Source organism: Paramormyrops kingsleyae, chromosome 2 (genome assembly GCF_048594095.1).
Source record: "Paramormyrops kingsleyae isolate MSU_618 chromosome 2, PKINGS_0.4, whole genome shotgun sequence".
NCBI classification, from domain to species: Eukaryota; Metazoa; Chordata; class Actinopteri; order Osteoglossiformes; family Mormyridae; genus Paramormyrops; species Paramormyrops kingsleyae.
This window is the reverse complement of record NC_132798.1, coordinates 17,507,135-17,534,602: the sequence shown is the minus strand read 5'-3', so window position 1 is coordinate 17,534,602 and position 27,468 is coordinate 17,507,135. Positions and strand designations below refer to the sequence as shown.

General features: G+C 42.4%; 2 protein-coding genes across 3 annotated transcripts; one reads left to right on the top strand and one right to left on the bottom strand.

The window, feature by feature from the left end:
• The first annotated feature begins 309 nt into the window (after window positions 1-309).
• Window positions 310-11,895, top strand: LOC111855123 (protein GUCD1-like). Its single transcript, XM_023833816.2, has 7 exons — window positions 310-339; window positions 568-727; window positions 1,113-1,197; window positions 1,643-1,808; window positions 6,529-6,620; window positions 6,764-7,023; window positions 9,709-11,895. Exons 2-7 carry the CDS (start codon window positions 694-696, stop codon window positions 9,798-9,800), a joined length of 729 nt encoding a protein of 242 aa, XP_023689584.1. The 5' UTR covers window positions 310-339; window positions 568-693; the 3' UTR covers window positions 9,801-11,895.
• Window positions 11,828-24,097, bottom strand: upb1 (ureidopropionase, beta). 2 transcript variants are annotated; one of them, XM_023833813.2, is made up of 10 exons: window positions 23,773-24,097; window positions 22,698-22,869; window positions 20,547-20,634; window positions 18,850-18,944; window positions 17,726-17,887; window positions 14,953-15,122; window positions 14,293-14,374; window positions 13,653-13,695; window positions 12,197-12,351; window positions 11,828-12,104 (listed from the first exon to the last, which is right to left on the bottom strand). In XM_023833813.2, the coding sequence occupies exons 1-10, from the start codon at window positions 23,874-23,876 to the stop codon at window positions 12,021-12,023; spliced, it is 1,155 nt and encodes a 384-aa protein (XP_023689581.1). In that variant the 5' UTR covers window positions 23,877-24,097; the 3' UTR covers window positions 11,828-12,020. The 2 variants fall into 2 exon arrangements, with proteins under 2 accessions (XP_023689581.1, XP_072563094.1); XM_072706993.1 differs by having other exon boundaries at window positions 23,707-23,845.
• Window positions 24,098-27,468: the final 3,371 nt, after the last annotated feature.

Here is a 27,468-nt window from a genome sequence, read left to right as displayed (position 1 = left end):
AGTATAATTTGTGATATTAACCTCGACTGTTTTTTATATATCCAATGTTTGTGTACACTTTGTTTATTTGTTCAATAAAAAATGTGTTGACAAGTTATATTCAAGAGTGGCAACGGTTTTGCGAGTGATTCATACTTTTCGGAGAGAAATTAACTGTTTTTATTCCCTTAAAACCTTGTAAAAATATATCCTTGGGTGAATTCTCTTTTTAAAGATTTAACACGTGTGCCTATCGCAATAATGAATAGCTGTTATTGCTTTAAAAGACAGGCTTATATCCGGCGTTGCTTTTAATGAGACACGTGAAGTTTGTAGTAACACCATCGCACTTTGCAAGTGGTAACTATACTCGGCCATCATTTCCTAAGTAGGACATTTATGCACGGTTAGAAAACTAAGAGTACGCAGAAAGGAAGCTTTACAGTGTCCCTTGGAGTATAATAGTGTAGTAACAGCGGTGCACATTGCACTGTAGTACGAAACCTAGGCATTAGTTCCTGAGTAAGGCATTTCTGTTCGTGCACATCGTGTAATACTACAGTGTAGTAACGCAGGTGGTGCACACAGCAGCCGGCGGCGCCTCAGCTGTGGGGGCGGAGATTAGGGCGGAACCGTAAGAAGTGGCTGGCGAGCCATCGAGGGTGCTTGGAGGAGCTTCAATGGACCGTCGCTAGCAGGGGCGACCAGGAGAGAATGACCGGCCGCCGTGATCCGTGCAGGATGACAGGTTTGTTGCGGACGGATGATCGCCGCTGTGTTTTTTCCTTGGCCAGCGTGGTACTGGGTCGTCCGGGTCCCCTTCCCGGTGTGTCTGGGTGTACCTTCCTGGCCGATAACCGTGCCTCTTCGGATCGGGGAAGAAAAAATGAAGATATACAAGGTGACTTGGGGAAGTCACAAATGTACGGTATAGTACAACTGGCGCTGCCCGTTTTTCCCCAAAATACTGAAAAGAGCCTTGTAAAGCTTTGCTACACACCGGCATCTCATCGTTTTGGTACCTTGATGACTGTTCCTGCTCGGTTTTCTATACCCCTTTGTAATCTTCCGAATAAAACGATGACGCCGAGTGTATTGCATTTCACGTTTTCATGTCTGTTTGACCCCTGCAGATGATCTGGTCCTGCTGGACGTACCAGCCTTTCGGCAATGGTATCACTGGGATTGCGGCTTAGCCTGTTCAAGGATGGTGTTAAAGTACGTATATAAAATTGTTGCTGTTTTATTTCAGCCCTAATTGAGTATATGCACAATAACCGTGCATGAAACCAACTAGCTATATGAAATGACACCGGAAAAGACGTGTCAACACCGACAGAATAAACTTCAGTTTTATGTGTAAGTTTGCTCCAAGTCATTTGGGTTAAATCGTTAAACAAGGCGCAGACGGTCTGATAGTTGAGTTGTACCTGTAAGGTTGTAACTTTTATTGCTTTGTACAGTAATAGGTTATGCCAGTTCAACGGAATCCAAATACGTTTTATAGATTTATTTTAATCATATAACTATAATATGAATACAATTGTTCATGTTTGTAGGTACGTCAGTGTAGTTATGAGTTCTGGTGAATGTCAGTGTCTTGACATAGGGCTGTGTTGCGGGAAATCCTGACAGCACTTTCTGGTATGTGTGTATGTGGCAGGTACCTGCATCCAGTGAGTGAGGAAGACTTCTGCAGTGCGTGCCAAGAGCTGAAGCTCACGGAGAGTGTGTGGACTATAGACCTGGCCTATCTCATGCATCGCCTGGGCGTCAGGCACCTGTTCTGTACTCAGACCCTGGGCGTAGACAAGGGCTTCAGGAAGCAGGTACCTAGATATCCTCATGGTCTCATTTATTTCACTTTTTGTGGCTCCTGTAGTACAAAGCAACACTGTCTTTGGTATCTTTGCAACTAAGTGTGGTTGAATAAGCAAGCATTCTAATGCACTTATAGCCAATAAAGATCTTGAGGGTCAGAAAATGGTCAGCCACTTCCTGGACCACTTGGGCTTAAGGGCCTTGCTCAGGGGCCCAACAGTGATATTACTGTGGCAACCATGGGATGTAAACTGGTGACTGTCTTATTATGGGTATGTATAGAGCCACACACAATTGCAATCTCTTGGTGGTTTGGAAAAACAGACATGTTCCTTTAGGGTAGGGCTGGCCGATACGACCTCAAATCAATATCACGGTTAATTGAACATTTTACCTTGATTATAGTCAATAAACAATTATTTCTTTGTTTGTCCTCATATTTCATTGACAAAGTTTGTACTGTAAATATGTAAATACCGTTAAAGCTGGGATATTTTTTCTAATGAAAGACAATATTTTATGATGATGATGATGATGATAACCTTTTATTTTGAACATATACAACAAACCAATACATACACATACGTGTATATATATATGTGTGTGTGTGTGTGTGTGTATATATATATATATATATATATATATACACACACACCTGCCTATATAGGTACACACTCGTGTGTGCCGCAGACAAATAAACAAAATCTTAATAACATGAAATGAAAAAAAAGTCAAGTCCAAAATGGAGTAGGAGGAAGTATGTACATACCTCCCCTCATTACTCACCCCATACTAAAAGGAAAAAAAAAGAAAATGTATAAGTATAACCACAGTGGTAGATGTAATGCGGATACAATTTAGCAGAATTATATTTCCCATCAGTTTATAGTCCCCTTCTTTGTCAAAAACACATTTCCTGGCAACATATTATATCTGGCTTTATACACTATTTGTTAAGTTTTATATTTTATAAGATCCATAAAGATCAAGATTTTTGACTTCAAGAACAAAATGTTAGTGTGGTCTCTGAAACCTACTTTATTAATAATCCTAATTGTTCTTTTCTGAAGTTTTACATAATGGTTGAAGTGAAGTTTTGTATGTATTTCCCCAGATTTCCACACAGTACTCCAATTATGGCAATATAAGTAAACAGTAAAGTATACGGAGTGATTTGTAATGCAAAAGATGTTTTGCTTTACTTAGTACAGAGATGCTCCTTGACAGTTTAGTTTGTATATGGTTTATATGCGGTTTCCAGGAGAGTTTATTATCTATTGTTACAACCAGAAATTTTGTATGAAAAACTTCCTGTACTTCAACATTATTTATCAACAATTTGACTCTAGCATCATTTTTACAATTTCCAAATAACATAAATGTAGTTTTGTTCAAATTTAGTGATAACTTGTTTCTATCAAACTATGTTTTCAGGATCATTTTTTGTGACAATTTCCAAAAGCTGCTGTGAATTATCTCCAGTACAAAAATATTTGTATCATCTGCAAATAAGATAACCTGAAATATATCAGATGTTTTACATATATAATTGATGTACAGGATAAACAGTTTTGATCCTAATATTGACCCCTGTGGGACTCCACAAACAATGTCAAGGCACTCTGACTGATATTCACCAATTTTCACAAATTGCTGCCTGCTTTTCAAATAACTCTTCACCCACTCCAACATCTTAAACCATACTGGCTGTCCGTTAATAATTTATGTTTATCAATTAATTTGTCAAGTTAATTAAAACTTTTCCAAGTATTTTTGAGAATTGTGACATTACAGAATAGAGAAACAGGCCTGTAATTTGTGAATTGATGTCTATCTCCATTTTTTGTACAAGGGTAACTTTAGCTATTTTAATTTGTGTTGGCAATGTACCAGTTTGCAGAGACTAATTGCAAATATATGTTAAAGGTTTAGAGATACCATCAACAACTTTTTTTTAGCAATTTTCATATCGATATCATTAAAGTCTGTGGAAGTTTTATTTTGTGATTTCCCAACAATGTCAGTTATTTCCTTTTCTTCTACCACTGTTAAAAACATTGAATAAGGATTATGTTCGATGAGTTTGGTTGCCCTCTCTGCGCAAATTCCCGTATCAGGGATTCTATCAACCAAGTTCGGCCGAACATTTACAAAGAATCTATTAAATTCATTAACCACATCAGCCATATCACTAATATTTCTATCATTATTAGTGAAATACAGAGGGTAATTTGACGACCTAAAACTATTTTTAATAATACTGTTTAATGTTCTCCAAATCCCTTTAATGTTATTTTTGTTCATATCTAATAATTTCTCATAATATTCCTTTTTACAAGACCTCAAATTACTAGTTAATTTTTTTTTATGTTTCTTATATCTATTTTCAGCTTCTCTACTTCTGCACTTTATAAATTGTCTATATAAAGTATTTTTCTTTTTATATGCATTTTGTAATCCTTTTGTGATCCATGGGCTCTCTGCGTATTTTTGTTTTTTTGCTATATTTCTTTACAGGACAATGCCTATCATATAACATTTAAAAAATTTCCTGTCTCATAAGCTTTGTCAATATCTTTTTCCTTATACACCATCTCCCAGTTTTCCTTAAGTAGATCACTTAAATGCATTTGTGGACTCCTCTGTTCTCACCCGTTTGTATTTTAGTGTATTTTCTTGTTTGTCCTTCCTGTAATTGCGGTGATATATTGCAAAAACAGGTAAATGATCACCAATGTCATTAATTGAAAGACCACTTACAGTTTTGTTTTCTATTTTTCTATTTAATTTTTATGATTTAAAAATAATTGAAGGAAACACAGATGAACCATTATGGTTATTTATTGAATATTTTGAACAACTGAAATCAAAGCAAGAAATAGGTTGAAATGAAAACGCCTTATGAAAAAGGTTCCGTAAAAAGTAGAAAATAAATAGTTTAAATTTCTTGCAAACAAAATAAACCATTATGCTGTAGTCATCACATCTGTCTGGGTGAAATTGATCACTATAAGTGGATGATCATTTTTTCTTTTTCTTTGTCTCAGGCAGATTACCATCTAATTGACATTTGTATGTTTATTACACGAATATAAGGTAATAAAATGGACAGCATCGCTATTTACTGAATTTTATTGTCTCAAAATTTGAAACTCTTTTCAAATCACTGTATTGTACAAATTAAATTGCTGAACTGTTTATAATTCAAATACGCTATAATACACTACAGTACTGTACATAAACTATAGCTTATTGTAGTTTCGCTACTGCACTTCATTGGCTCGTTTTTGGCAGTTTATCATAAGCTTTGATGAGTCTATATTTGTCATTGACAGAAAATGACTTTCTTTTTCTCATCATGTTTTCTGTGCACGCAGCATTAGCTTCGGATAGCTAGCAGAATCAGATGGGTTACCGCAAGGCAAATTAGGCAAGTAGAAAAAAAAGAATTACCATAGTTTTAATACTTTCCATATGTTGTTATGTATAAAGAGACCCAAAATGAACACTGTAAGTGGACTACTTGATTACTATAAGCAAATTAATTTAACAGGATTTGTACAAGAATGACTCTGCCCCAAGCTTTTTGATCCATATAAGCGGTTGATCACTATAAGCAGGTTTCACTGTATTTTAAATATTGCTAGTGTTGAAACCAATTGGTGGTATTACCTTTGGTAGCTGAAACTATCCACAGTGTTTACATTTGACCTCTTTTTATTAAGTGTCTTCTTCACTAAAGCCATCAGACATGGCATTTTTCTTTGGCACAAGCAGCTGGAGCTGCTCAGTCGGCTCGGTGTTTCCTTCGCCTCCATGCTGCTTCCATGTCGCAGACTGTATGGCGCAGAGTCACATGACCGCACACACGGTAGTACGTTTTTAAGGGGACAATACATAAACACAGTGGAGAAAGTATTAACAGAATTAAAACAAATAAATACTGAAGTAACCGACATGGGCAAGATTACGTCGATTAGAGGTTCTGAATGTCGGTTTTAATTCATTTTCAATTAATTGCCCAGCCCTACTTTAGGCTCAAATAAGGGCCCAGTCTGGGAATTCTGGGACTTCCACCAGGTAGAACAGGCAATTCATAAATCATGGCTATACACCTGATGTGATCCATGGGGGGGAAAAAAGCAAAACAAAACAAATGTGGTTCTCATTGAATCTCACAACTCCAAGTTCAGAGGTTTGTTCCCTTGTTTGGTGTGTGGAGTTTGTATATTCACTCTGTGTCACACTGTTTCCCTGGGCTCTTGGTTTACTCCAAAAACATGCCATCAGGTAGAAGAGCGACTCAGAAGTGGCCATCAAATGGGATTATGTCCTCCGTGGTGGACACCTCCCAAGGTGTCTTCAGGAAGATGGATGGATGGCTGAATGGATAAACAAATGTTTTCCGAAAATATTCCTCCAGTGCTCCTAACCTGAAGTCTTACGGCAGGAGCATTATGAAAAATGATGGGGTAACCCTGTGATTCCATTAGACCTGGGGCCTGTACTACGAAGCGGGGTTACTGGCTTATCCAGGTAACTTTCGGATTTAAGGTAGTCTGGGCAAAATGTAAGTGAGCGATTATGAAGTCCATTTAAACTGAGGTACCTTAAATCTGACAAGTTACCCCGATAAGCCAGTAACCCCGCTTCGTAGTATAGTCCCCAGGATGCTTTAGGCTTAATGGTGGACAAACACTGAAGTCTGGTTTCTGCTTTTTCCCCTAGTCCTTCTACAAGAAGGATTTTGACTTTGAAGAAGAAAGGGTGAATAAACTGTTCCTCAATGCAGAAAGCAAGAGTGTGATGGTGCGAAAATGGTAAGAGAGGCTTCTCCTCATCTCTCTCAGTGTTATGAAAATCTCACCTTTGTTAAAATGCTTTTCCCGCCTTCGATCGCGTCCCTGGGGACACACCCCATCGACTCGTCCTTGTCCTTTGTCCCGCCGCCTCTCTCTCTCAGCTCCGTAACTGTCCAGGAGATCCAGACTCACCTGGCTGAGGGTCACGTGGCCATCGTGCTGGTCAACGCCATGGAACTGCGATGCGAGCACTGCTCTGCTCCCATTGGCCGCCACCGCCGCAGTCGCCACTGCTGCTTCCCCCTCGTGGCCCACGGCTTCTTCTACCAGGAACCGGCTTACCAGGGGCACTTCGTGGTGCTGCGCGGCTTCGACCGGCATGCCGGCTGGTTCTTCTACAACAATCCAGCGTATTCCTACCGTGAGTGTCTCCCACCCATCTCCAATGTCTGTGGCTGATGTTGGCCAGATCAGGGTTATGTACCAACACACACGTCCTTCTGCTGTAACCTTCTTCTCAAGTATGTTTTACAAAAATAAAACACGCACCAGGCTTATGGTCAGAGGTGGGTGGTTCAGATCCAGAGAGTAAAAGTTCAGACCAAGATTTTGTTTCAGCCGACCAGTTGAGTATAAAGGGTCATAGTCACAGAATACTGAACTGGTTGGTTGAAACAAAGTCTTGGTCTGGATTTTAACTCTACGGACCTGAACTGCCCACCTGACCATAGGCCTGGTGTGTGTTTTATTTTCGTAAAACTGTTTCATACTTGACAAGGAGGCTAGAGCAGAAGGATGTGTGGTGTTGGTACATAACCCTGATCTGGCTTTGTTTTATGTGGCCTGTTTCCTAAGAGTGCGGGGTGCTCTGTTTTATTCGGGGAAGACTGTGCCGGTTAAATCAACATGATCTGCAGTACCAGTCAAAAGTCTGAACACACCAAGCTGCCTACAAAGGAGAGCAATAGTGCCACATCACATGACCTGGCAACCTGATCTAAACACAGTAGAAATTAGGGGTGCACCGATCGATCGGCGCACCGATCGATCGGCCTCGATCACGTTAATTTGAGGGGATCAGAAATCGACCATATTCCCATGAGATCCACCGATCTTAGTTATATGCTTTTAACTCTTTGGGGTCGAGTATGTCGTCGACGACATCGCGTACTTTTCGCGTCTATTTCAGTTTATAAATATCTCGCTGAAATCTTAATGTATAATCATGAAAAAAACGCTGGCTAAATCCGTAATCTGTCTTCTTTTCAAAACGTCCATTGTCGGAAGTATTAAAGTTTTTTTAATTAGGTTAAATCGGCAAAAAAGTAAACAATGTCATCTTACTTTGTTTTACCTGCATCGGGGGCGTGTAGTACCGCTCTCACCCGAAGATCGCTATTCACATTCTAAATAGCCGCATTAGCGCGTATTCAAATCGCATTCGCATGGTAATTTGATTAACAGCGCAACGGTGAAACGCGATCCAGATACATCCCCTTCAGCGCCATAAAAGGGGGTTGGGGACGTGGCCAGGTGACAATGGCTCATTCATACACATGAAAGTTGCTACATATTCAATGAAAGGAGCCAGAAATAGTTACATGAGTTAGGTTTTTCTTATTTATTTATCCAAATGAATGTTGCATCTACACCATTTAGTCATCTTCATGTAGCCAAGACTTTGGTGATCAGATATCTGGGATCAAAACAAACTGCCAGCATTGCTTACTATGTACTTTTATAATGTTTCTGCAAGTGTTCCAAACTGCATTTTGCAATGTCTATACTTTGATGTCAAATTTCAAACTTAACAAAAATCTGACATATTTACAATATATATTAAAATAAAGATGAGTGTAATGGCAAAACAAATATATAAGAAATAATTTATTTGCCATGAATTAAGTGTGATGAAATGTGTGATCATGCCCCAGTCAGTGAAAGTGTGTTTCCTACCCCTAGGCCCCAGAGGGTTAAATCAGCCTTTTCTCCCATTCCCGAGAGAGGTGCAGTGCAGGCTGCCTCCCTCCCTATTTTTTGGACAAGTGTGTCATAACAGCTATATATATATATTTTTTTTTACAAAATTAGAGAAATTAAAGTCTGGAAGAAAAAATATGATTTTGTAGTTCAAACAGCAATGCTCATTTATATGTTCGTTTATATTTGAGGACACTACCTCATGTTTTGTGAGTATTCATATCAATTTACTCAATAAAAATGGAAACATTGAAGTAACTGTCTTTTAGTTATGAAAGAAACAAGATCGGCAAAAAAAAATCGAGATCGGCAGGTAAGGTTGCCTAAGGATCGGTGATCGTTGATCGGCCAGAAAACTGCAATCGGTGCACCCCTAGTAGAAATGATTTAGGAGCAATTTGACCAGAGTGCTAAGCATATATGTAGGACCTCCTTCAGGACAAGTGGAGGAGGCCACCTCATGAAACTGGCATAGAGGAGACAGCAGGGTCCCTAGAGCAATTAGGGTTAAGGGCCTTGCTCAAGGACCAATCACTCTGCTGACCACGGGATTTGAACTGGCAACCTTCTGAGTCCTAACACCACAGAGCTGCCCCCCCCCCACCAAATTATTATTTTTTGTTTAATACTTCTTTGGTCAGTGTATAATTCCATGTGTGTTATTTTATAGTTTTGATGTCTTTATAATTATTCCAAAATGTAGATTATGATGCAAATAAACCTTTGTATGAGTAGGTGTCTCCAAATTTCTACTGCTACTGTAAATTGAAGAAAAACTGCAAGGGAACAGCACCCATATTGCTGACCCCTCACTCTCTCCATCATCTCGCTGTCATCTGCTCCTTGTCCCTCCCTTCCTCACTATGGGTGGCAGGTCATTCAGTGCCGCTGCCCCCAAACTCAGGAATTCTCTTCTTCATTCTCTTCTTTTAAATCTGACCTAAAGACCTTCCTGTTTAATCAACATTTTTCTTCTTCCTCAACTGCTTATGTCTTTTTTTCCTTGTAAAGCAACCTTGGGTTTGTGAAAGGCGCTATATAAATGTAATCTATTATCATTATTTGTAGGTTGCTTGTACGTGTTTAATGCAACAGATTTAATGCAACTGTGCATTCTGTCTCACAGGGGTGTGCTGCTCCACTGTCAGTAATTTTGAGAAGGCTCGCAACAGCTACGGAACAGACCAGGACATCCTCTTCCTTTACAAGGAGAGCTGACCTCTACGCCCATGAACTGTGACCTCACTGTGACCCAGCTGGGGAACCATGGGCAGCGTCCTTGTTTTGGTGCTCATAGGTTCATGACCAGGTTAGTCCTGGGCCGTTTCAGACTGTGGTGGAAGGTCTCCTACTGAATGAGGAGACCCAAGAAGGTGGATTAAAAAACGATGTTCCTTAATCATAAGCCATACCATTTGGAAAATTAAAAGGGAAAAACAATTATCTTTTTAAAATGTCTTGAATGTATTAATGGTAAAATATTGTCAATAGTGTTTTGAAATACTGCCATAGTGTATCAGCAAAATCAATTGACGTTGCCATGCTGACTCAGGTTTCGTCCAAGAATGAGCTGCACGTCAGCATTCCTCAGTTCATCGGGAATATGTGTGCTGTAGATTTGGGGAAAGTAATTTTTTTTTCCCCTAAAAAGCTGTTGAGTAACACAAACTGCCATACAAGTGGGAAGAGAAGCTAGAATGTTTACAGTGCTGTGAAATGCAATCGCTGCTTGGTTCTGGGAGCTGTTTTTCATGTCTTGCGTAGATTGATTTGGGTTTTATCCGTCGTGAAACCAGGATAAGACGAGGGGAATCGGGTGATGCAGGCAGCGAACGGCATCTCTCTTTAGGGGGTCGGCGTGCCTTTCAGAGGGGGCGGGCTCGCATCGCCGTGGGGAGGATAACACTCCAAGTAAAAACAAAAAGAAACTAAGCATTTTTCAGGGATCAAGGGAAAGAACGAATGACCCCCAAGTGTCAGTCTCCTGCTTTTATCTTCTGGCATTCCCACACCCACCACCTGGATGTTTTTGCTGAATCGGATTGTGTAAAGTCCCTGAAGGCCATGACATCCAGGCCCCTTGTGAGGTTTGAATCAGCAAATCAGTGCCCTTTGCTGGTATCCCTTTAGAAAGATGGTACAAAGCTACGAATAGTATCCTAACCTGAAACTGACGACAGCAGTTTGCGGTGACTTTGAAAGGTGATGTTTTGTTAAATGTATAATCCCAGTGAGACGTCCACCATCAATGACTGGCTACTTTTTCAAAGCGGGGTCACTGTGACCCTGAAGCCTGTCCTGGGCAGGATGATTGTCCATCACTGCGCACAGACAGACCGAGCCAGACGGAGGCAGACAAGGAAGTAGCACCCAGCCATAGAGGTGTGAGCTACCCACAAACCCCTGGACAAAGCTAGAAATAACAGTATTGTGCTTTTATAAAAGTGGAGTGATTTAAACATTTAGAGAGACTTACTAAGACTCATTAATCATTTAACAGTGCAGGTGTGACACTGCCACATGTGTGTGCCATAGGTGGATAGATCTGGAGAAAGTACCTGCACATTATTTCCATTCTCGGATTGTATATCTATTGTTATTCAGCACAAATAAATCCAGTCTTCTTTGTCAAAAAGGGATTCAAGCCAGAGGATCATCTTTAAGGGTTTAAAGACATATAATCGGTCATCATTTAATTTTTTTCAGTGCTGAAGTCGTAGAGGTTTGACTGCATTTGAAAGTTTAGGTAAAGCATCTGGTGCTCAAAAATTGATTTCTCATTAAAAGTGATTGAGCCCTAATTTTAAAGAATGTAATTATGTGGAGATTATACATTTTCCTGAAGTGATTTTCCAGTCCGGGGCCTGATGCCAGTCCAGTGATGAACTCATACTGTCACAGAGTATTTTAGATTCACCAATTCATCTAACCATGTTTTTGGGCTGTGGGAAGAAATGTGTGTCTGTGTGTGTATGTGTGAGTGAGTGAACATGTAAACTCCACATGCAGAGTTGGGGGCAGGAAGTGACATCACAACGCTGGTGCTGTGAGCTGACCACATCAGCCACCATGTAGTTTCACTGCTCATTTATAGCTGAAGGTGTTGCACTGTGGCTTTTCTGACAGCTATGGCTATTTAATATTCAATGTGAAGATGGTGAAGATTTCTTTTTGTGTGTCAATATCAAAAGGGATCAGCCATTTTCTGGTATTTTGAATATCTCAAAGTTCATTAAACAGAATGGTAATGTTTCAGAATTGTAAAATTTATTTTTTGAAGTAGATTTCTGTAATAAACTATATGTTGTGTACATTTTGTTGGCTGAGTGATTTTCGTAAGATTAGGGGTAGACATTTTCTGAGTGTTCAGTTTCCCATTTGCTAGTGACAGACCCAAAATTATTCGCATTACCACTTTCTTTGGAGGGGGGAGTGGCTTCACTCTTTCACAATGTTGGGTGTGAAATTCTCGTTGACAGCCTCAGCAAGCTCCTTGGCGTACATGTCGTACCTCCCCGTCATCTGTAAGGGAAATTCGCGCACATCCTGAGGAGGGAGGCGGCCGTGCAGTTCGGCCTGCCCGAAGGAGCCACATGGCATGGTGCACCACTCACCTTGAAGCCCCACTTGTCGCTTATCTGCCGGTTCAGGTTGAGGTCCAGTTCAGCCACCAGGAGTCCGTCGCGGGTCCTGGAGAGTCCGGGGGAGCGGCTCCCGTCCGGCGCAGCCACGTAGCTCGAGCCGTAGAAGTGGCCGAAGTCATGGTGAGCTGAGGGGATCGAGAAACGCGGCGGAAACGGTCAGACGACCATGCAGACAGTGCGGCGGCAGCGAGCTGCATGGGACCAGTCTCAGAGCAAACCGTCTCTGTGTGGTTTTTTTTTTTTAAATAAGGGATTTGCATTGAGTTTGCTGAGATAAGACCTTTATCCAAAGCGGCATGTAAATGTGCCAATATAGACAAGTGCATGTTTTACTGTAACGCTTTAATTTTAGGGGGTTTCTGACAGCCTTTAGCAACCCACTCTGTTGTGCAGAAGTTGACTTAGTTTATTAAAGAATATCATAACCAGAAGAAGACAAATACTGTTATTTTTATGAATGTTCCGCATAACCAGCGCAGTTGACGATGCCTGTACAGTATGTGGGTTTGGGTTGGTGACTGATTACTGCTTGCTGGTATGCATTTTACAGAACTGTAACTCTGTAACAGATGCGTTTAGCTCGTTTAGTCTAGGGGGTGCAATAATGAGCTTCTGCGCAGGAACATGCGGCAGTTTGGCCCACACCAGTGGTGGCCAAACTTATCCAGAAAGGGCAGCTGTGTATGTGGGTTATTGCTGCAACTGCCTAATTATTAGATTATTAATTAGAGGACTGATTGGCTGAAGAGTCCTCACACCTGGGTCTGAACAGCCGACCTAAAGGTTATCCCAATAACCTGCATACACACTGAGCCTTTGCGGATAAGATTGGCCGCCCGAAACCTACACTGTAAGCTTGTCAGCTGAGATGCAGGGGAGTCAAGAACTGACGCTGCATGGATGGTAGGTTTGTAGGTACTTCATTAAGCCCTAAGGGGCATCCAATAGCTCAAATGCTCATAATAATAACACTGAAGGATTGCGGAGGTAGATGGATGCGTCTGGATGCTGTGCAAATGGTGGATGCCTTGTAAAGTTGTATGTCAGGTCATTTATTTGTCATCGTGGCATATTTTTAGCAATCTGGTAAATGAGGCACCCTATGGTAGGTGGAGTTACTCTGTGTTGTCAGTCACACGGATAAGCTTTTTATTAAATGACCTAAGGAGTATGCAGAAGGGCCCTTTGAAATCCACGTAGTGTGTGAATTACTGGGTGTCTGTGTGCCCTGTGATGGACTGACATGCCGGCCAGCAGCTGTGCCGCCCGTGACAGGCTTCCAACAACCTCAAACAGCATAAGAAGTTAGAAGATGGATGGATTCATGTAGTCAAACTTGACACTTTTTACATTTATATTTTTCCAGTCAGTTTACTTGTATTTTTTATATTCATTTATTTTTGTCATGACAATGAAACAAACTTACCTTTCTTTCCATCTCCAGAAGTAAACTCACTTTCAAAATGCTCCTAGAAGCACATGTAAAGTCAGTACAATCATAATAAAATAGTTATTTGCAATTTTATGTTATTGTAAAAATGTAATTCATGTCTGAAACACCAGGGGGCAGAGTTGGGCTACAGTATGTACTAAATAGTTGCATATTCAGACCACTTTCTCAGCATGCCAGTTTATTTTTTAAATATCCTTTCTCGTGTCTTCAGCATGTGAGTGAGGCCAAAGCGGAGCCATAACACGCACTCATTCGTTTGTGATAGGGGCTCCATGTTAAGTAGACAGGTGTGTAGCGAAAAGAAGCAATCAGCAAAGTCCATTCGTACAGATAACACAAGGTGAATACATTAGCGATTTTCTAAGCCATTAAACTATTTCAGCAGTCATGCGCTTAATGATTCATACAAGGCACCAATGCTTCTTCCCAGTGCTATTCTTGCGTGAAATATTTGTGAGAAATTAAACAATGACCATTCCTAGAAAAGCTGAAACGCAATTTAATCTGTGTAAACGAAATGGCAGGTTTTAACAATGTGTCGTCCCCCTGGCATGTGAGATCTTTTCGATTTCAGGGCCCACGTGCCCCAGCCTGCCGACTGCTCAGTACCCACCGTGCCAATGCGGTTGATGGCGCACGTGAAGCAGTGGTTGGCGATGGCCGCGTTCCGCGCCTCGATGGGCCACATGGGCTCACTACCATGGAAAGCCACAGTCACGGGAACATCTACAGACAGGGGCTCACAGCATCTGTCAGCTAATCCAAGCCCCTATAGCTGTTCCTTTAAGCCAAATTAAACTTTTACTGAATGTATCGGGCCACCCACAAAGGCACTGACCCCAGCTGAAAGCTGATTGGCTCCCGGAATGCCCCCTCCCCTGTCACTCACCGATTCAAAGCTTATCATTAGTTAATGATAAGGTTAGCTCCTGTGTGTGAATTATGTCCCTCCCATGCCCCCACCCCAAAACAATCTCTTTACAGTCTTACCTTACCCACCATCTACATCCTTTTTAATCTGTTGACAGGCACTCTACACATGTAACCACAAGTAACCAATAAGTACAAGTCACATGCTACATGGTACATTTCAATGGGCTTAACGAGCCATTAAAACATAAGACATAAGCAGAAACAATATTGAGATAACAAAGGAGAGCACTTCCGTTTTGATTTAGCATCTCCAGAACAGGTACAGCCCACCTTGGACGTTGGAATTAACACCTACGTTGAGATACACTCCATTTGTGTATTTTCCTGCCAAACCGTTTACCTGAGACCTCCAATGGTAGCAGAGGGGTTGAAGATGATCTCAGCGCTATTCACGCTGTACATGAGCCAGTTGAGGGGGTGGTGTCGCCCGTAGCAGATGTTGACGGCGATCCTCCCGAACTGCGTCTGGAAGACCCGGTGGCCCGTGTCACCCTCCATGTAGTAGGTGGACTGGCAGCGTTTGGACAGAGGTGACAGAAACATCATCAGCAAGTGGCAGGTGCCAACTCAGCACCATCCACACCTGGAAAACAAACAGGATCCATCCAAATGTCCCAATGTCCCTCCCCAGACTCACTCACACATCACTGATTTGCTGGGTTCTATTCTGGGCAAGTGCTACACTATATTTTAGGGATCCATTCTAATATAATTACATGACTGACCGTCCCCACAGCACTGACCAGGATAAGCAGTTTGAGCATTTGACTATTCCAGCTATGGTGGGTTAGGGTAACAAACCAAACAACTTGGACCCCAGTCCTGTTGGACAGCGTCCACCTACATTTCACAGGAGATTGGAGAAGAATAGCAAACAGCTGCAAAGGGTGAGGGAGTTATAAAGTATTATAATTAATAAACAGGTGAAGCAGCAGATCCAGGAAGAGGCAGCTTAGCGAGACGTATAAAACAATGTTCTGAATTTTCTATTGTCTGGGATTCTCCAGGACTGAATCTGAACGCCCCCCACATAACCGGGGGTCTTGTATTGTTACCTGACAAAATACCAACGTTTCTTTGCCAGACACATCTATTGCAGGCAGGAGCAAAAGGCATATTTTACTCTAGAACAACACAGAGCGATGCAATTGCGGTTGGTGCACATTCTGGTGTCCAAATACACAGCTGTCAGAGTCTGTGTACCAGAGGAAGGTAAACATCAGACATACAGGCTCGTCTAATTATTGCAGAAGAATGTTCATCATAAAGGTCGGGAGAAAATGGAAGCTCGTGGCATTTGCATAATCGGAGGTTCACTGGACCTCGGAGACTCACGGCTCTTTTCTGAGCTGTTCGGGGCCCTCGCTGATACGGCAGACGGGTAACACAGAGCACAGGGAGGCATCTCTGATGGTCTCCTTCCAAGCTCATGACATGCTCATCTTAGAGGAACCCAAGAGTCTCATTCCCACGAACGAGCATCTCCTCAGTTGCCATAGAGCCCATTCAAAGGTTTCTGGTGGGAAACTGGACGACCATGGATCCAGCTGCAACCGGTTAGGCTTCAGTGTGAGGTAAATATGGGGTATAACAAAGAGCAAGATGAATAAGGAGACCCTGCATGTGGATAATGTAGTTTAATGAACATTACCGCCTGTTCAGTAGGCGTACCAGACAATGTTTTAATGAGTCCATTCCTCCTTTCATTTTATACCTTTTAAGACCAAAATAGGCATCAATTTCATATGCAGCTAAATGCCAAATCAAACCCTCAAACACCTATTCTAATCATCGCCATTTTTCTTAGAATGACTAAGCAATTGACAGTTTATTGAAACGCTCTGCAATAATTGATTCTGAAGCTCTTCGGTTAAATCTGTTTAACGATTTTGACCTGTAAGCTTTATCACTTCTGCTAAGCCAATATGTAAACACTGAGTGAGACACTCCCCTCCACCACTGGGGGTTCAAATGCTGGCCTTAGCCCTACAGGACCCTGTGTGCACCATGCGAAGCGCTGGCGTCCCATCCAGTGTCGCCTGGCTTGATTCTCTTGATTTTGAAAGGACGTGATATTTCCTCATGAGCAAATTTAAAATAACAGTAAATAAATACATTAGGAAAACCAACAAGCAATCCATCCATCCATCCATCCGTCACGCGGGGTTCCAAGCCTATCCCAGAGGCTACGTGTGCAAGGCAGAGACCAACCCAGGATGGGGCACCCAATGATTTGGAAACTCCAAATAACCTCAGCATGTTTTGGACTGTGGGGGGAAACAGGAATATCCAGAGGAATCCCCACGATGACACGGGGAGAACATGCAAACTCAACATAGGCATCAGGAATTTAACTGTACTATTAGTGAGACCAAAAACTGTAACTAGCTGTTAATGCCTACTTTTCCAGTCATGAGCTGGTAACTGTTCATGATTATTATCCACTCACACTGGTAATCAAGTGTTTCCTACAGCGCGGGGTAGAGTGTTTATTTAGGATTATTTGCAGAATCTAGAGGGTTAATAATTCACAATAGCACCAGATCCCATTAGGAACAAACTTGGGGAGAAAAGGATGATTTCACAGTCAGAGGAAATTACAGTTGCAGCCAAAGGAGTTCGCTTCTAGAACCGAGATTAACTGGCGTGACAAATTTTCTGACAGAATCAATGAAATTGCGTCCGATCTGTATCGACACGGCTGGTGCCAAACTCTGAAATTAGTCATTATTGACGTGTTTTTTTCTTTCTTTCTTTTAAGCTCTATACAGTGGAGACTCTGTTCCATACAGCGGAGCTGTCATACTGGAAAGTAACTTACTTCTGTAGGTAGGGAGGAGGGATGCACCAAACTATGGTCAATACAAGCCCCGGCACAAAGCAATCAACAGCTTCTCATCTCTCAGTGGGTTTGCGGCCTAGCGGGCCGGAGCCGAGAGCCACCTGGGGTCGCCCTGTGGCTGGACCCGCAGCGCCCCACTGGCAGCGGATTCGCTCTCGTCCGCCGCCGTGCCGAGGCCCGAATGAGGCCTCTTTATCTGTCGCCGCGGTCTCAGGTAAACCGTCTGCAGTGCATTATTATGGGCAGCTACTGAGCCGCCTGGCGAGCCCACCTCGTTAAAATCGCCCACGCGCGGGATGTGGTTCTTGCGGCTCTTGCCCAGCACGCGGCCCGAGTTGGAGACCACGACTGCTGTGTTCCACAGGGTGGCTCCGTGTGACTCGTCTCGCTCCAGGATGGGTGACACCACCACCATGTTGTACTTCTCTGCGAGCTGTGGACATGAATGAGGACCGTCACACACCTGCCCTCGGTACAGCCAAGGACATAGGTTTGGTTTCAACACTGCTAGGGAACAAATCTTCCCCAAAGCACCGCCCACCTAAACACACACAGTACTCCCACAATATTGGTGGGGACATGAGCTCCCGTCCACACCCAAACCCACACCCTTGGTAGTGTGTATACGTGACAGAACGATTTAAAATCTCATACCCCACACGCTGACATGCACCGAGGGCAAAACATCTAGCTTAATTTCCGGAATCGTCCACAGAAAGCTTTAATAAAGAATAAATGCAGATTTTTCATTCAAAGTCTCCTCCTCTCGAGAAAGTGCCAGCCGCAAAATGAGTGTGGTGTAGTGGTGTAGATGTGTGGGGGTGTGGGGGGGGGGGGCGGGGGGGAGCAGAGGCTACGTGTGGAAATGCTCGTCCCTCCTGTCTCCAGCAGAGTCTGAGGCGTTAATCTCTCCCCCCGGTTCCTAACACTGCTTATTAAGCCCATGTTGATGAATGAAAAGGAAGGTACAGGATGGAGATGGGTGGGGGGGGGGTGAATGTCGATGAAGGGTGGTGCGTGCATGGCAGCAAATAACTGCCCCCCTCAAAATATCAAAAAATACAGAAGGGCGGTCTGACAAACGCTACTCCTACTAAATATGCTAAAAACATGAGGTGAGTGTCTTGCAGCTTGCAGCTTCTACGCCACACAGCGATAAATTAGACACCTATGGCTCACATCGGGAAAAACAGGAGGAGTAACGGGGGGGTGACTCAGAGAGATGCTAACTGAAGACATAGCATTATACCCCACATAACAATCTGCCCGTCCACATCACAGAAGGCCCCAGACAGGGGCGTCTTCAGCAAGAGGAGGATCGATCCAACCACCGCACACAGTCCAATGAGATAATTACGTGTGATGTCAGCCAAGCTCAGGGTCGTGACCGCTCACCTTCTGGCAGAAGCGGGTGGTGTGTCCCTCCTCGGCGGATTCAGCGAACTCCGTCCAAGGCACCTTTTCCCGCGTGCAGAAGGCGAAGGGCATGGCTGTGGCAAAACCCGAAAGGTACCAATTACTACGCCTCCTGGAGGACACTAATGAGACTGCATCTGTGAAAGCAGTTAAGTGGAGGTAAAACCGAACACTTGCAGAAAAGCTCATTTAAAAGACTGATTATATAACGGAGGTTCGGTGAGTGGTACTGCAATGGGTTGTAGGATTAAGGGTTGTAGCCTGGTTCTGTTTGTGTGGAAAATGTATGATCTCCCAAGGTGCAAATTCACAGTTTAGGTGGACTGGTGTCTCTACATCCTCTGACAGAGAAAGAAAGAGAGAGAGAGATAGAGTGTGTGTGTGTGTGTGTGTGTGTGTGTGTGTGTGTGTGTGTGTGTGTGTGTGTGTGTGTGTGTGTGTGTGTGTGTGTTCGCTCCCCAAGGTACTGGCACCTGGCCTAGAGTATGTCTTGCCCTGTGCTTTCTGGGGATATGATCACTGTGACCAGCACAAGTGGTTATAAATCATGGATGGATGGACTAATTTTATACTCCGAAGGCCTGAGATATTAGTGCTCATGCTCTCCGTATTACAATCTCTGAACAGTTAAACGCTAAACTCTGGAGTTACCGGGCATATAATCCGACAACATTGATCTCTTAGATACATACGATATTACAGATATCTATTAAAGATATATCAATCTTTGCAAGTAAAGGTAGGAAAGACAACCCCAATTCAACAGGCAGGCACAGCCACTGATTAGAGAGAACCCCTTTATTTCTGCTGGTGAGCTGAACACATTTAAATAATGAGCATCACCTATTTATGAACGTGCAATGCTCGACCAAGTCGCATCAAGCTGCACACCAGCGGAGTCTCAGAACAACCCCGGCTCAGAGTGAAACAGTATCTCACTCTCACGGTGGCTCTTCACCCACACACATTATTGTCACTGTGTTTCCTGAAGAAAGACCCAACCTCAGACATCACTGGCAGACATTTCTGCTCTAATCCGAATTGGAAGCGTATAAATAGTAAAATGTTCACTCTCTGCAAATTGTGCCCATTTCCCATCTCCGCCGACCTTTCTGGCTGTTAATTAATCCCGGGCTCGCCGCAGAAAGGTAAAGCCTAGTCAGGACTACAGCCAAATGCTTATCAGCAATGTAATACTAATTAGTGTGACCCACACGACAGGAAATGAAAAATTTCAATTAGTTACTGGAAGAAGCACTTTGCTGGAGATTGTTATGTTCTCATGAAATAAATGAAAATATGTTTCAAGTGAGCCCTTATGTTACAACTACCCCCCCCTCCCCCACCGCCACTTCTTGTCTACTGATACACACCCCAACCCCTGTCTGGTGACACACTGGTGAGACTTCTACGGTGATGTGTGGACAACAGGTAGCTGGCTGATCAGGAGTGACGACTTTGTGAACAAGACGCCCACAGTTCACCTCAGGACAGGAGATAAACAGGCGTCATAACCTAGGGTAAGCTAGTTTGTGACAAAATAATCAATGATAACAGTAACTTGCTATTAGTCTCAAACAGCCTAGGGGATAATTAGGCATAGCGTGGATAGTGGTGGAGGGTATTGATGATGCTTCATAGGACCGTGGGCATCTCCCCGGGGGGGAGGGACTCACTCCAGGCCTCCTGGAAGCAGACGATGTTGACCCCACACATGGCAGCCACCTCCACAATGTCACCGATCCGTCTGTGCAGGGCATCGATCTGCGCGGACGGAAACACGGCGGTTAGGTACCTGCCCCCGCCAGCCCGGTGCCCGGCAGCGACACGGCTAATTAGGTCACCAGCTGCTCCGCTTCTGCCAGACGATGTTTAGCCTGAGAAACTAATCAGAGGTCATCTGCATTTATATTGGAGACGGCTTCCGCTGTTACGCACGGTGGAGGACCCAGGATGATGTCGTAATTATCCGCCAACCAGTCCTATGCCGCATCAGCAGGGCCGAAAATCACAGCCACATACACGAGTCATGCCATAATCTCGAGCAAAGGATGTCCGCTTTCTTAGAAAAGAAAAATTCCTTTTATCCCACACGATATAGAAAGAAAAGGAGCTATTAAAATCGGACCAAAGGGTTCATCATAGATATCACCTTTTCCCCAGAAGGTTTAATGACATTTGGAGAGTTAAAAAAACACTTTCACTTGTTCACACCCAGAACACCCTGGAATAAAGGATTTTCAAAATGAACCCATCTGCAGTAACTGATAAAAAATGTGAAAAGGGTGCCTACAAGGGAGCATTATATCAACAGAACTATAAAAACAGATGTACATATCTGCATTTATGAACATAATATACAGTTATGTGCAAAAGTCTTAGTCAGCCAAAGAAAATGATCTGGTGTTTGTTGCTGTAAAACTATGCTAGTACAGTATGTCTGTCAAAGTGTGTCAGCTTAGCCATTTCAAAACCTCTACTAAAGTCACCCTAATATATGCAGCGACCATCCAATACACCCATGTAGTAACACACCTTGTATAGCTAATCAATGCCTCATTGACGGAGTTTTTTTAATTAAGTCGGCGATGAAATTTAATAAATACATGGAATAGATGACGTGACCCTGAGGAGAGGTTTGGGAAGCAGCGTTCATCTAGCCGTCCAACATAACATCCAACTTTTTTGAGAACAGAAGAAATTTTGACTAGATTTTAATTGTTACTCTTAATTTGCATATATTCTAATGCTAAATTGTGTTTTCTGTTCTGACTAAAAGTGTACTTACCACCCAGACAAATTGCTTTAAACATTTCTTTGGACTGCCTAAGATTTTTGCACAGTATTGTGTGTGTGTATATATATCTCAGTGTACAAAGTACAGCCTGATGACATCCATTAGCACAAGCGTTACAGATGGCCTTAGAGAACCAGCGTGGCTGATCAGCCTGCTGCTAAATAAACCATTTTAACCTAGAATTATTACTGATAGTCGACACACTTTCACCTCATGTGAAATGTATGAAGTACGAGTTATTTACGTATTGCATTAAGAAAGAATGGAACAAATGAACCTACATTATGAATTATTATGAATTATGAATGAACATTTAAGAGGTTCCAAGCGTGTCACTACAGATGAAAAGGGGGGTTAACGCTTTTAGGGGGAAGATATGATTTTAATGAAAATGAATGAAAACACACTATTTAAACTAAATAGTGTACATTTACATTTAAAGAACATTTTACCCACCCAAGAACAGCCCCAGTAATGCCCTTGGCCCTATGTATTTGCACAGAAACCAAAGGCAGGATCATATAGCTGACAGCACGGCCCCTGGCAGCCCTCTGCAGCCCTGGCAGCTCTCTGCAGACTTCTGCAGCCCTTGGTAGCCCTCTGCAGCCCTGGCAGCTCTCTGCAGCCCTCGGTAGCCCTCTGCAGCCCTGGCAGCTCTCTGCAGCCCTCGGTAGCCCTCTGCAGCCCTGGCAGCTCTCTGCAGACCTCTGCAGCCCTCGGTAGCCCTCTGCAGCCCTGGCAGCTCTCTGCAGACCTTGGTAGCCCTCTGCAGCCCTGGCAGCTCTCTGCAGCCCTGGCAGCTATCTGCAGACCTCTGCAGCCCTCGGTAGCCCTCTGCAGCCTTGGCAGCTCTCTGCAGACCTTGGTAGCCCTCTGCAGCCCTGGCAGCTATCTGCAGACCTCTGCAGCCCTCGGTAGCCCTCTGCAGCCCTGGCAGCTATTTGCAGACCTCTGCAGCCCTCGGTAGCCCTCTGCAGCCCTGGCAGCTCTCTGCAGCCCTCTGCAGCCCGCATCTAGATGGACGCCTCACCTGATCCATGATGGGGGCACTGGTGGGCAGGACTACGGCGTTCTGCACGAGGCCTACGCGTATGGTGTGTGGCGGACGCAGCTGCTCACGCGCAGCTCCGAACTGGCAGCCCAGCAGCTGGAAGTCCCGCTGCCTGGCCGCTTCCTGCGCACACTGAGGCAGCTCCAGCATCCTGTGCAGGGGGCAGGACCTTCTGTAACAGCCCACAATGCTGACTAAAGCTAATGGCGGGAGCAATGAAAGCATTCTGTATGACGGGGAATAGTAGCAATGGCTGCTTGTAACATTATAGACATACAGTAAGGCCTTCATACTTACAGAAGTCATGTGTCCTTTATGTATTTTTACATAAAAGATATTCATCAGGTATCAGGAAGTCATTATGTCTGACCTTTTATATCAGGGGTGGGGGACCTGATCCATGGAGGGCCGGTGTCGGTGCAGGTTTTTGGGATGACCTCTCAATTGACCAATAATAAAACAGTGGTTCTCAACTCCAGTCCTGGGGACCCACTGTTGTTAGCCGATTGAGAGGCCATCCCAAAAAACCGCACCGGCTCTCCATGGAACAGGTTCCCCATCTCTGCTTTATATACTGGCCAGTTACTGCTTAATCAAAACCACAAGTTATCTTCCCTGACTGATCGCGTGCACAAACGCTGTATTTCTAAAATGCACTACAGTATCACCGTAACTTACATGCTAAAATGCCATGAATAACTAATATACAAAAACTACAAAAGAGAAGCCCTGGTCATATAAATGGCTATTGTACTTTTTCATGCAAATAAGTAGGGTGGGCATTGTTAAAATGGGACACTTTCCGAAAATTTGTTCTCTGGGAAAATCATTTTAGTGTTTTGAATCCCAACTTGACACCATTATGAATATATAATTAATGCCCCTTGTATATTATATAGAAGAGAAAATAAAGTATTACTAACCACATATATTAACTGCAAAGATTAACTGTCCCATTTGGCAGGTGCCCCATTTTCACAATACTCACCTGTAAATGCACTCTAGGGTTTGTAGTTTCTGAAGACGCACTCAGTACTTTATGTATCGTACTTACTTCGTTCCTTCCCCGAATAAGATACGTCTAACCTCTTTTAGTTCATCCAAGGGAATATACTTTTCCAATGTCTCCTCCAATGATTCAAACTGCGATGCAGCCATTTTGAAATGTCAAGGAAAAAGACGATAATTTTTTAACGCAAAAAAAACCCCGCAAATTATGCCCCAGCTCCCACAAGACTAACTTTGACTATGCCCTTTCTCCGGCACAGGTCCAGCCTCGTCCCCTCTTTTAGCTATTGGTTAACAAACTCTTAACTTCATACTTCTTCCAGGGCTTATGCAAATAGGCCTATATCAGTTCACTGTATATTTTTGATGAAAGGAAATGACATAATAATATATTAGACATAATGCCATTACGATTCAACACGTGGATGTCACGTCTTTCAGCATTAATAAACAATATTTTCTGTTTTATTGTACGAGATTCCCCGACTTCCGGGGTTACGTTTTTGAACAGCGGTGTTTGCACTGAATGTAACCTGAACCCACACTGAAGGTCGCCGAGACCATGCAGTCCAAAGGTGTAATTTAGCCTGCAATGGGGGTTATGTGGCATAAAGACACCGCCACTCCGGATCCGCTGTGCAGGGACCGATCCGGACCAAAACCTGATAAGGAGACATGAGGGGGATTGCGGTGTTCGCTGTGATAAACCCATATTTGCTTTAGGTTATGCAGCGATATTGTGTATCATATATGCCTAGCAGGGTCGCCAACTCTCACGCATCTGGCGCGTGACACTCACGCTTTCAGACTCTCGCGCTCACGCAAGGAATCCTACAACAAATGTATATTATTCAATTATAAAACTAAAATTAGCTGCATCAAATGCGCTGGGGTAGTTTGAAAAGCTTACAGACTATTTACAAGTTAATAAAACTGTAAAAACTGAGTGTGCAAACTTGTTTCGAATTGAAAATCTCACGCCAGTCAGCTGGCCAAAGTTGATAGCACTGTAATAGAGAAGTACCTAAATGATGGATTGTTTAACTGTGCGTGTTTTTATAGGGAGAAGAAACAAAAATAACATTCTGATCTAACAAATGTCTTAGCTTTTCAAGCAGTTTATTTATTTTTATGTCGGTATTATGAAATAGGCCAACCTCGAATGTTCTTATAGACACGAAGTTAGTCGTAGGAAAAATACTCCACATGCCTGCAGACTGTTTAAATTCGATCGTATAAATTTCAGTCGCAGGTTAAGTTCAACATTTCCGCCTCAATGATTATTGTTATTTATTTTTTGATCGTTCTGAACGTTGTATAGGTTGTCGAGTTGATGTTGAAATAAATATTCTACAATGGTATGGATGGGTGGGATGGAACGGTTACCAGATTCATGGTAAAATTCCCGATGGTAAGTATTACAGTCTCAATTTTAAACTATCATTAATGCAGTGGTTGATTACAGTGCTTTGAAAAACTCACGGCAAATACCGTACAGCATCAACCAAATTCAAGTCTTGCAGACGCAGGTGCGCAAGCGCAGCATGGAATGTGGGTTTGTTTTCTATCAGCGAAAACATCGCAGAAGGCAGTAGCTGCTCTCCGGAGATTTTTAATGTTAATGCACATTTCATATAGTTCTTATATAAAATGAGGAATTGGCAGTGTTATTATTTTAATGCGCAGGCAAACAAAAATTGCATAATGCGGCTTTATTTGTGGTTTTCAATATCAACGCTGATCACGTGATCATTTCACTTTGTGTATTAATAGGCTACCTTTTGAACATTTTCAGCACATTTTAATAATACCGCGATAATACTGATGAACGTGATAATTGTGGTCTATATAAACCTGTATTAAATTTGTATGCCGTTTCATCTCTAGGTAAGTCTTCAGTTAATTGTACGATTGCAGTTTAATTATTTAGAAGGGCGGTTTTAGTGATTTTGAAGCCTCAGGCAAAGACCAGTGTGTGGCCCTTCTTCATTTTGCTTAACACAATCATAGCTATAGTGAACAAAAACTAGGGCTGGACAATAATTCGATATCAATATATATCGCGATATAATTTTTTTCAATAACGGTGATACGATTTTTAAACACATTTCCGATATTTCGAAATACATATATACTGTATCATATAATATACAGTATATGAATAATCAGCCTGTTTTAGTTTAAATGGAAATATATTATTGTTAATAAGCTGAGTCTGAGAGTTTTATTTATTTGATAGTTTATTTCACATTTCTTGTTTGTAAAGGCTAAATACAAATAAAAAGTGAACCTTATTTTTTTTTGTACTGTTTTTATAAAAAAAAATATATATAATTTTAATAGGAGGAGCCTGGAGGTATTATAGACTTTGCAAATTCAGTTTTCAGCAAATTCACAATCCATTGTGTGTGTCCTCGGCAGTTTTTTCCTGAGGCTTTTTAATATTGTCCATATCGATATCGGAATTATATCGTATCGACCAAAATTAAGAAATATATCGTGATATAAATTTTCGCCATATCGTCCAGTCCTAACAAAAACTATTTGAAAGTAGCTCGTTTCAATTAACAAAGCCATAGAACTATAGGACAGACCCAAATGGGTACTGGTGTACCTGAAGAACTTCCAATGACCTTCAGTTATAAGACTACATAGTTATAATCTCTTCTTACCACACAGTCTTTAATTCTTTCAAACTACAGTAGTTGTTTGTTAACATGAATAACAAAGCACCTACCAGTGAAAGCATGCTGACATCGGTCTCTGTACCTCCATAAGAGTCCAATGGTCGATGTACATCAAATTCCTTTATTCAAAAAACAAGCTAAATTGTGCAAACACAGCAAAAACTAACACTGTTTAGTTAGCATTAGTGACATCATCCATGGATTCCAAAAGGTAAATTACGTACACACTTTCAGTGTGTATGGCAGGCTCTTAGGAACAGAACATGTCCTCGGTCTAGCCGATTGGTTTAGTTTTGGCTGATTGGTAAGTGTTTTTACCCAACTGTCCCCGAACATGGTGACTATCCTCCTTTTTGACAGACCTCTCGGACACCAGTAACCTGGAGGCCATTGAACACAGAAGGAACAAATAGCCAATAAAATGACATATCACAAGCCCAACCTCTCCGAAAAGTCATCTGGCACAATAAATAATGTAAGGTACAAACAGCTTTAGTGCTGCTGGTCATTACTGGCCACTGAGCAAGGATATGCTAGTAATCACTTAAAATAGGATGTGAAGTCAGAAATGGAATGCAGAAGAAAAAAACTAGTTACACACAGACAAGACAAATATTTACACTTTTATTTAAACTGGACATAGTGTGAGAAAATCTATTATGACACTGCGACTGTTGTACCAATTCACATAAGACTTTTATCAAATGTTACTAAGGATTCTGTCTTTGAATCCACTGTGTTTGCAGGGTCACTAGGCTAAGCAAAATGTTTTTAATGCCAAAACAAACCACAAAGTCATTTTGGCATCACAAAAAAAAAATCAGTTAAAGTATTTTTTATTCCCATAAGTAATACTTTTAAAAATTCCTTTGTGTCTTAGCAACATTTTGTGACTGTCGGGATTTAAACCAGTCCCTGTTGAAGAATGTAGTACATGTGGTTCACAAGTAATAAGCATTTTATTTCGGGTATGCCCTTAAAATATTTTTAAAATGGGGGCATGCATAAGTTAACGCAACTTCACAAGGTCCTTTGGCAGATGAGATCCGAAACAT

What these genes read in the sequence shown, in the direction of transcription:
- LOC111855123 (XM_023833816.2), top strand. Translation starts at nt 694, where the DNA reads ATGACCGGCCGCCGTGATCCGTGCAGGATGACAG. An exon ending in TGATCCGTGCAGGATGACAG is followed by an intron (nt 728 to 1,112) that starts GTTTGTTGCGGA and finishes TGACCCCTGCAG; the next exon opens with ATGATCTGGTCCTGCTGGAC. An exon ending in TGTTCAAGGATGGTGTTAAA is followed by an intron (nt 1,198 to 1,642) that starts GTACGTATATAA and finishes TGTATGTGGCAG; the next exon opens with GTACCTGCATCCAGTGAGTG.
- upb1 (XM_023833813.2), bottom strand. Translation starts at nt 23,876, where the DNA reads ATGGCTGCATCGCAGTTTGAATCATTGGAGGAGACATTGGAAAAGTAT. An exon ending in TTATTCGGGGAAGGAACGAA is followed by an intron (nt 22,870 to 23,772) that starts GTAAGTACGATA and finishes CCCCCTGCACAG; the next exon opens with GATGCTGGAGCTGCCTCAGT. An exon ending in CCACCCGCTTCTGCCAGAAG is followed by an intron (nt 17,888 to 18,849) that starts GTGAGCGGTCAC and finishes TCATGTCCACAG; the next exon opens with CTCGCAGAGAAGTACAACAT.